We start from the raw sequence: 10,000 nt of genomic DNA, 5'->3' as shown, positions 1-10,000 counted from the left end.
TTAATTTATGGGTGTCTCTCGGCTCACGTTCTTTACTTTTATATTCTTTAATTAAAGCCAATAAAATAAAGCGTCTGGTTTTGAGTAAATGTTGTGGATGGAGCTCTGAGTCCCTGAGCGAGTGAACTAGCATGAGGACGTGTTTCTGATCGAGACTCTAAAGCTCTTCTATCAGTCGCTCTGGATAAGGGCGTCTGCTAAACGCTGCAAATGTCATAAACACAAACAGTTTAAACTCCACAGAATATTCCAGAGAGAAAAGTGCAGTAATCCCTGCAGATTATAGGATCTGAAGTCCATCAGGTCGAAGTTTACATCATGTAAATTTACACTCACTCAGGAGCACGAGTAGGATACGAAAGTTTCTCAGAATTGACAGATTTTCATGAAAAAACAATGTTCTTGTGTAAACACACGTACAAATGATTTATGAATAAATCCGGTATCCAGCTTGCTAAATGAGGCCCACTGTACTTTACTTATCTTCTCTACTTATCTACTTTACTTAGTTATTTTAGGCTATCCAATATCATTAACAGTGCTTTGCTAGTTAGTTAGTTAGTTAGTTAGCTAATGTTAGCATGGGTTATGTTATGACATGAGTGTAAACAGTGAAACTCCTGACCTGTCTCTGTTGTAGCCCACTTCTGCGGTGGCATTAGGAGATGGGATGAGCAGGTCCACCACTCCGGTCTCAAGCTCCTATACACACACACACACACACACACACACACACACACACACACACAGTTATATGGTGATGTTTAGCTAAGCATTTCGTTTATTCCAAAAATTTGAAAGTGACCACACCTGACACATTTCAGTAATCGTGTCGTCAAAAACTCCTCCTGCGTCGTCCGCTCCTTCTCCGACCAGCTTCACTTTCCACGCCCGAGACGGCAGCCTGAGATCAGACGCGTTCAGCTTCACTACCTGCCGAGCGATCTGCACGAAGATGGGCTTACACTTCCTCCCGCTTCACATGAGAGAGAGAGAGAGAGAGAGAGCAGGAATGAAGAGAAAAATTTTAATGGATTTTAGAATTTAGAGCTGTTTTGCAGTTACTGATCGATGTGCTCATTCTAATACATTATGGTTTCTATAGTACTGGGGTAATTTACCCCAAACCCCAACATAAATACCCCTCACTGCTAAATATCCCAAACCCCAACATAAATACTCCCTCACTGCTAAATATCCCAAACCCCAACATAAATACTCCCTCACTGCTAAATATCCCAAACCCCAACATAAATACCCCCTCACTGCTAAATATCCCAAACCCCAACATAAATACCCCTCACTGCTAAATATCCCAAACCCCCAACATAAATACCCCTCACTGCTAAATATCCCAAACCCCAACATAAATACCCCTCACTGCTAAATATCCCAAACCCCAACATAAATACCCCTCACTGCTAAATATCCCAAACCCCAACATAAATACCCCTCACTGCTAAATATCCCAAACCCCAACATAAATACCCCTCACTGCTAAATATCCCAAACCCCAAACATAAATACTCCCTCACTGCTAAATATCCCAAACCCCAAACATAAATACCCCTCACTGCTAAATATCCCAAACCCCAACATAAATACTCCCTCACTGCTAAATATCCCAAACCCCAACATAAATACCCCCTCACTGCTAAATATCCCAAACCCCAACATAAATACCCCTCACTGCTAAATATCCCAAACCCCCAACATAAATACCCCTCACTGCTAAATATCCCAAACCCCAAACATAAATACCCCTCACTGCTAAATATCCCAAACCCCAACATAAATACTCCCTCACTGCTAAATATCCCAAACCCCAACATAAATACCCCCTCACTGCTAAATATCCCAAACCCCAACATAAATACCCCTCACTGCTAAATATCCCAAACCCCAACATAAATACCCCCTCACTGCTAAATATCCCAAACCCCAACATAAATACCCCTCACTGCTAAATATCCCAAACCCCAACATAAATACCCCTCACTGCTAAATATCCCAAACCCCAACATAAATACCCCTCACTGCTAAATATCCCAAACCCCAACATAAATACCCCTCACTGCTAAATATCCCAAACCCCAAACATAAATACCCCTCACTGCTAAATATCCCAAACCCCAAACATAAATACTCCCTCACTGCTAAATATCCCAAACCCCAAACATAAATACCCCTCACTGCTAAATATCCCAAACCCCAACATAAATACTCCCTCACTGCTAAATATCCCAAACCCCAACATAAATACCCCCTCACTGCTAAATATCCCAAACCCCAACATAAATACCCCTCACTGCTAAATATCCCAAACCCCCAACATAAATACCCCTCACTGCTAAATATCCCAAACCCCAAACATAAATACTCCCTCACTGCTAAATATCCCAAACCCTAACATAAATACCCCCTCACTGCTAAATATCCCAAACCCCCAACATAAATACCCCTCACTGCTAAATATCCCAAACCCCAAACATAAATACTCCCTCACTGCTAAATATCCCAAACCCCAACATAAATACCCCTCACTGCTAAATATCCCAAACCCCCAACATAAATCCCCTCACGGCTAAATGTCCCAAACCCCAACATAAATACTCCCTCACTGCTAAATATCCCAAACCCCAACATAAATACTCCCTCACTGCTAAATATCCCAAACCCCCAACATAAATCCCCTCACGGCTAAATGTCCCAAACCCCCAACATAAATCCCCTCACGGCTAAATGTCCCATGGCCATAAAAAAATAAATAAATAAACTGCATAATGCTAAATTCCCCAAACTTAACAGTAACTAGCCCTTGACTGCTAAATGCCCCAAACCCAAAAATAAATGCCACCTGGTCTGCTGGAATACAATGACACCCTAGCAACAACTGAGAACACCATAGCAACTGACTGTCAACACCCTACCAACCTCTGGAATTCCATAGCAACACCATAGCAACCACCTATCAGCATACTAGCAACAATCTGGGATATGATAGCAACTGCCTAGCAAAACCCTAGCAACCACCACATAACACCTTAGCAACCAGCTGGAATACCAAACCAGCACCCTAGGAATCTTTGATCATTATTATTTTTTCCTTTATAAACTTTTTCAACTTTCTTTCAGCTCTTTTCAAGCACAGTGCATTTCCTTTGGGAAATGTAAATCTAGCTGGACATGTACTAATGAAAAGTAATCGTTTCTATAGTAACAGCTCATTCACAGGGACTTGTGCACATAACTGGAATAATAAAACATGTAATTGTTGATATGGTGAAATGTTCAATTTTTTTTCTTTTTTTTGTTGTGTTTTTTTTATTAACTTCAAGAGAGAGAAAAGAAGAGAGGCTGGTGAGGGAAGAACGACTGTTTATAGCTGCTGTAACGTAAGTGAGAAAAGGAACTAGACAATTATGTGTTATGACACATAAATAGATAAAATGTATGATGTGTTCTTCTTTAATAAAAGCATTTTGACAGATTGCTGTGGTACAAGAGGAACAGAACACTTCAGGACGTGCTGTTAAAGCAGTTACTGACCGAGTGGAGATTCTCTTGACGGTGATCTGAGGGCCGTAATTCTTGCCCTGCACCATGGTCTTGCCGATGGAGCGCACCATCGGGAGCATATACACACGTGGAGCCAGCAGAGGGCGCAGCTGCCCCTGGACGATTCCCCACGTCCCCGGGTTATAATGAGACGTGCAGCTCTGAAACACACAACACGCAACACACACCACAGTTTTAAGCACTGTGTGCAATAACACTCTATATAAAGTTTCTTTATGGTCTTTACACAGTGCTGTGCAGAAGTATTCACCCCCTGAACTCTTCCACATTTTGTAGCGTTAAGATCTTAAACTGAACTGAAATGAAATCTTTACAGTTTGCAAAATTAATTACCGAAAAAAAAAATCCTTTGCAAAATCCCACTAATCCCCTCTTTAATGATGCCTTCACAAGTAAAAATATTTTAAATATAGTCAAATGTATCTAGTATTTCCAGTTAGATTACAATAAACCGATTATATGCTTGTTAAACCTACTTCTAGACATTAGGGCCTTTCGCACCACAGGAACCTTTTCATAGAACCTGAACTAATTGTGGAACTACCCACTTTTTGGCGTTTTCGCACCTCCGGAACTGGGTGTGATTTTAGTACCGACTGCCTTTTTCGAGAACCAGATTAGCTCCTACTCCGGAGCAGGTTCTAACCAGCACAACTGGTACTATCCGTGACGTAAGTAGACGCTGATTGGCCAAACGCGTACGAAAACGCCCTCACCCACCATGATTTAAAACGCCGCGTAAACATACTGTAGTGTCGACTTATTTCACAAGTACGGAGAACAGCGATAGATGGACGCGAGACACGACAGAAACACAGCTCTGATCACAGCCTCCTCCATCCTCCGGTTGTTTACATTGTTCTTCTTTGTTTCCGTTGTTGAACGCTGCGCACAAATGACGTCGCTGTCGACCGGCTTACGTCACTTCCCTAGTGCCCGCTGTCGGTGCGAATGCAGCCCTTTAAACGGTACTGGGAAATAGTTCACGCAAAATCGCCCTGTACTTTAGTACCGTAAATTTAGTTCTGGAACTAAAGCGGTGCGAAAGGCCCTATTTTTACTCACTTCACACTAATTTGAAATAATCTTGTTCTGTAGATTTTTTTTTTTTTTAAATCTAAGCACTGATTTCTAGAAAGAAACAAAATGAACTTCTAATAGAATAAAATATTTAAATCTTGCGTAAAAGCATCTAAAACAGGCTGAATAATCTTATAGTTTATTTAAAATAATCTTATAATAAAAAAATTAGATAAATTTGCCCATGTTCAAGATATTTTTACTTGCTAAGGTCATTTTTTTGCAGTGTAATAATGAATTTAATGATGTTTAAAAGTTTGGGATTTTTTTTTTTAAACAACCAAACCCTGACTGATACCTTATTTTTTTTTCCTGGATTTGTTTTGATCACTCTGGTGTATAGAGTCTATAAAATAAACTCTGGTGCAAAAGTCTTAGGCAAAAATAATGAAATTAAATGTTTCTACATTTAAAAAAAACACTATAAAGAGCAGTAAACAGTAATAAATGAAATAAAGTCAGTATTTAATGTGACGATCCTTCACTTTAAATAAATAAAGCAGTATCTGAGGTGCAGTGTGTGCAGTTTTCTAAGGAAATGAGCTGGAAGTGTTACTGAGCATCTTGCAGAAGCAGCCACAGTTCTTCTGGAGACTTTGACTGTCGACTCGCTTCTTATTTCTGCAGCGAAACCCAGCAGCCTTCATTATGTTTTTATCTGAAAAGTGTCTCTTATGGAATCTGCTGCTTTCTTTACTGACATACAAACATTTTTCTGTAACGTTTCATTCTGTGCTGGAAAACTAATGTTTGGAATCTAAAATGTTTTTGTACTGAATCAATAATGTAGAAGTCAGAAAATAAACATCTGTAACAAAGTTTGTACTAAAAAAATGTAGCGAAGCTCAACGGGGGTGAATACTTATGCACATCACTGTGCAGGAGTGTGTGTGTGTGTGTGTGTGTGTGTACCTGGTTGTTAGGGCTGAGGTTTAGCAGTCTCCAGGAGGAGTACATGAGGTCAGAGAAGTGGTAGAGCAGACGTAGCCGAGCTCTCAGCGCCTCCATGCTGACGTCTCTCAGAGCGCCGTACTGCGGCGGCACACACACGGGCAGACCCAGCTGCAGCGGCATGGACGAGCCTGCGCCAATCACAACACAGCGTTAGTGTACACACATCTATAATGTGTGTGTGTGTGCGTGTGTGTGTGTGTGTACCTGGTGCTCTGGGTGGCACTGACGGAGCGGTCCATGCGGCACTGTGGCAGCGTCCTGCTGAAATCTGCCGGATGTTTTTACCCTGCAAAGCTGTGATGAGCGTCGGCTCTCGTACGTGGTTGGTGTGGCCCAAACCGAGCTACATCACACACACACACACACACACACACACACACACACACACACACACACACCCACACCATCACCAACATCATCATCATCATTTAGGAAAACAGTTAGATGTTTACACTTGACGTTTTTCTTATTTAAAAAAAAAAAAAAAAAATTAGAGAAATTGCAGGCCCCAGCCTCCTTTAATGCTCACACTGTTACCATAGCAACACTGAAAGATCTTAGCTTTATCTGACTTAGCTAATATACTTTTCTTTTTTAAGATTAGCCTTTACTTGACTGCTGAATTAACTTTTTGTAGTTGTTATGTACGTTTGTGTTTTATGTATGCTAATTTTTTTATGATCTGATTGTGTTTTTTATGTAAAGCGCCTTGAGAAGCTACTTTTAAATGCACTATATAAAATAACGTTTCTTCTTCTTCTTAGCTAGCATCAGCTAAATATTTAGCCTAGCCTCCTCTCTAGCTTAAATTTATCCTTATCAGCAGTAATATCCTTTCATTTTTAGTTATATAAGCACTGCAATATTGGCAATAAAATATTTTTAATTCGTTCTAAATCTCCTCCTAGTGACTCACAAACTCATTTTTCCACCTTTCCACTCGTTTGCTTCTGAACCTGTAACCGTGTGCTTACCTGTCCCTCAGAGTTGCTCCCCCAGGCATAAACATCTCCTGTAGACGCCAGAGCGAGCGAATGCTCCGCCCCCACCGCGACATCCTCGATAAACACGCCCACTAGGGCGGGGACCTGCTGCGGGCGGTTGTGATTGCGTGCACGTCCCTCTGGCAGACCAATCAGGCGATCTACGACATCGTAATGGAAAACAGATATTTAAATCACCTAAATCACAAAAGCATGTGAATTTTTATTTTGTTTTACGAATAATACAGCACTTTTCACTTCAGAAAAATAAAAATTAACGTGAACATGCGTATGTACCTTGCCCAAAAGTGTAAACATTTCCATCTTTGGTCAAAGCGACAGAGAACTGGGTTCCACACGCCACCTTCTTCACTCCAATTCCACACAGAACGTCCACTTTCTAAAAAAACAGAACACACACGTCCTCAAACATGTAACTGTTTACGATAAGGGTGTTAATCTCGCTCATTTAGATGACAAAATACACATCTAAGTTCACTACTGACTCGATTCACGCTATGATTCGACTCAGAATCGATTCAATATGATTCAGTTCATGAAGTTAAGTCTTCAGGACAGAGCAGTTTGCACTTTTTTATCTTATTAACCTCAAGACAGAGAAAAAAGAGAAAAAAATAGAGAGGCTGGTGAGGGAACGACTGTTTATAGCTGCTATAACGTAAGTGATCATTTGTTTCGCTGACAATCCACAACATAAAATGTAACTATAAACAGATAAAAAGTACAATGTGTTGTTCTTTAATCCCAACCACTTTATCTATAACAATTATGGGGATTATTTTACTCTCTCTCACACACACACACACACACACACACACACACACACACACACACACAAACCAGTGAGTGTACATTTATTTTCAACAACAGTATCAGGTTTTTAACAGTTTTCTTTTTCAGATCTTGATGCGGTCGTATTGGAGACTGTTGGGTTTGATGTGAGGTCGATACCTGTGGTGATGATTTAGCAGTCGAATTTCCCAAACCGAGTTTTCCGTAATCTCCGTCTCCAAACGCCCAGACAGTCGATCCATCGGCCGACACCACCAGTGTGTGGTTTAGTCCACACGCCACCTAAACGCATGGATACAGACACACACACGGCTCACACCAACACCTACTCAACTATCAGTGTGTGTGTGTGTGTGTGTGTTTCAGAGCATGCGAGCAGAGCAAAGTGGGAAGCGGAGCGCTGATAATTTCCCCGGAGCAGAGAGCGCCTTTCTTAAGATTCCGCTCCGCTCACTCACTTCGCTCAACCCAGAACACACTCTGTAATATGCTGGTGTGAGAAACTGTGAAATAAGCAACAGGTCTAAGGTTATAGAGCTCAAACATTGTTTTAATAAAGTCGCAAACCGTATAAACGCACAAATAAAGCAAAAATCAAAGTGAAGAACGACGAAGGAGAAGAAATGTAAAGGAAGTGTGGAGAGACTGTAAGAGTTAGCAAAGTTTCCTTTTGGAATCGTAAGCGGAACGTTACCAGAAAGCACGAGGATGCGTTACGCAAATATAAATTAAACGTAAATAACATAAATAAATTAATAAAATGAATAAAAGGCACAGCTTGTAACAGAACATCACTCATAAATATCATAATTATTATTTGTACTACTGTAATTGAGGCATTTATTCAAGCAGTGTATTACAAACAGAAATACGTTTACTACAGAGGAATTTCGTGTGAGATTTGAGCGAACTCTGTTTTACCGGTGAGCGTGAGCGCTACGCGAGCGGAGCGTCCGTTCAGGCCGTGAGCGTTTGAGCGGAGTGTCACACCGCTCCGCTTCGCTCGCATGCTCCGGTGTGTGAGAGGTTTGCTTACCTGGCCGATCTGTTGGCCCTCCAAAGCCGTGACTCTTTCTGGAAGTTTCTTATTGGACGTGTTTCCCAGGCCGAGTCTGCCGTAGTCTCCGTTCCCAAAGCAGAAGAGCTTACCGTCTGCCGTGACGACGGCCGAGTGTTTAAACCCACACGACATCTGAACACACACACACACACACACACACACACAGTTTGTAAGCATGACAAGGTGTTATAAAGTGGCAGCCATTTTACCTCCATCTTAACCTCCATTTTATTCAACTGACAACAGCATCACCCCCTGCAGTGTGTGTGTGTGTATATTATGTATATAATCGCACACAGAGTACTGCGCTTAGTCTTAGGCACGTTTAAAGAAATGCTGTAGAGTAAAGACGCCTTCAAAAATAATGAAATTAAATGTTTCTACATTTAAAAAAATCCTATAAAGAGCAGTAAACAGTAATAAATGAAACAAAGTCAGTATTTAATGTGACGATCCTTCGCTTTAAATAAATAAACAGTATCTGAGGTGCAGTGTGTGCAGTTTTATAAGGAAATGAGCTGGAAGTGTTACTGAGCATCTTGCAGAAGCAGCCACAGTTCTTCTGGAGACTTTGACTGTCGACTCGCTTCTTATTTCTGCAGCGAAACCCAGCAGCCTTCATTATGTTTTTATCTGAAAAGTGTCTCTTATGGAATCTGCTGCTTTCTTTACTGACATACAAACATTTTTCTGTAACGTTTCATTTTGTGCTGGAAAACTAATGTTTGGAATCTAAAATGTTTTTGTACTGAATCAATAATGTAGAAGTCAGAAAATAAACATCTATAACTGTAAAAAACAAACTTGCACAGTACTGTATATTGTACTGGAGATTTTTGGGACACGCTGTATATATGAGTGTATGCGTGTGTGTGTGTGTGTGTTTCGTCGCTAACCTGCACCACCTCCTCTCCTTGCAGAGCCTCTATCTGGCGCGGTCGGCGTTGGCGGTCGCTGTTGCCGTGGCCCAGTTTGCCGTAGTCGCCGTCTCCCCAACTGAAAACCTCACCGCTCTCGGTCAGAGCCATCGAGTGTCCGTCAGAGCCGCACGACGTAACCAGCTGAGTCACTACAAACCCTACACACACACACACACACACACACACACACACACAAACACACACGTTGGGTGTTTATAGTGTAACATTTTACTGTTTACACTTCAGACGTATTCTGAACAGTATTACTCTGAATTTGATTAAACTTGCAGAAGAATCGTCACAACGTCTTATCAAAACGTTTCCGAGTACGCAACCGACACGCCTCTCAGCTAACCAATCAATTCGCCCGACGCATAGCACCGCAGGATGTTCGCACAACCTGTAGTTAACTGCACACTGGCACGTTTCTGCGTGCCACGTTTACCCATGATCCCCGTCTCTGCATCACGGCGCAAAGACTCAAACATGCGCTTAACGCAAAAGTATAAAATAAACCAGGATTAACTCATGATTTACCTTATTACGCTATAATAGCTCCTACTTTTTAACCTCATCAGTTAGGTTTCTGGATAAATAAATCTTGTGTGTGT

The 10,000-nt window shown here is 41.4% G+C and overlaps 1 protein-coding gene across 4 annotated transcripts in view; it reads right to left on the bottom strand.

Annotated features, from left to right (window-relative positions):
• The window catches only part of herc1 (HECT and RLD domain containing E3 ubiquitin protein ligase family member 1), a 63,396-nt gene that overhangs the window by 4,555 nt on the left and 48,841 nt on the right, over positions 1-10,000 (bottom strand). For all 4 annotated transcript variants that reach the window (XM_053237935.1, XM_053237938.1, XM_053237936.1 and 1 more), the window contains exons 65-74: positions 9,366-9,547; positions 8,446-8,601; positions 7,569-7,691; positions 6,894-6,996; positions 6,588-6,757; positions 5,818-5,956; positions 5,572-5,741; positions 3,550-3,719; positions 811-976; positions 626-702 (exon numbers count right to left, since the gene is read on the bottom strand). In XM_053237935.1, coding sequence (XP_053093910.1) covers positions 626-702; positions 811-976; positions 3,550-3,719; positions 5,572-5,741; positions 5,818-5,956; positions 6,588-6,757; positions 6,894-6,996; positions 7,569-7,691; positions 8,446-8,601; positions 9,366-9,547 — 1,456 coding nt within the window. The remainder of the gene's footprint in view (positions 1-625; positions 703-810; positions 977-3,549; positions 3,720-5,571; positions 5,742-5,817; positions 5,957-6,587; positions 6,758-6,893; positions 6,997-7,568; positions 7,692-8,445; positions 8,602-9,365; positions 9,548-10,000) is intronic.

The sequence above is a fragment of the Pangasianodon hypophthalmus genome, chromosome 11, assembly GCF_027358585.1.
Source record: "Pangasianodon hypophthalmus isolate fPanHyp1 chromosome 11, fPanHyp1.pri, whole genome shotgun sequence".
Taxonomy (NCBI): Eukaryota; Metazoa; Chordata; class Actinopteri; order Siluriformes; family Pangasiidae; genus Pangasianodon; species Pangasianodon hypophthalmus.
The sequence above is the reverse complement of the archived record's forward strand: the minus strand, read 5'-3'. Positions and strand labels throughout refer to the sequence as shown.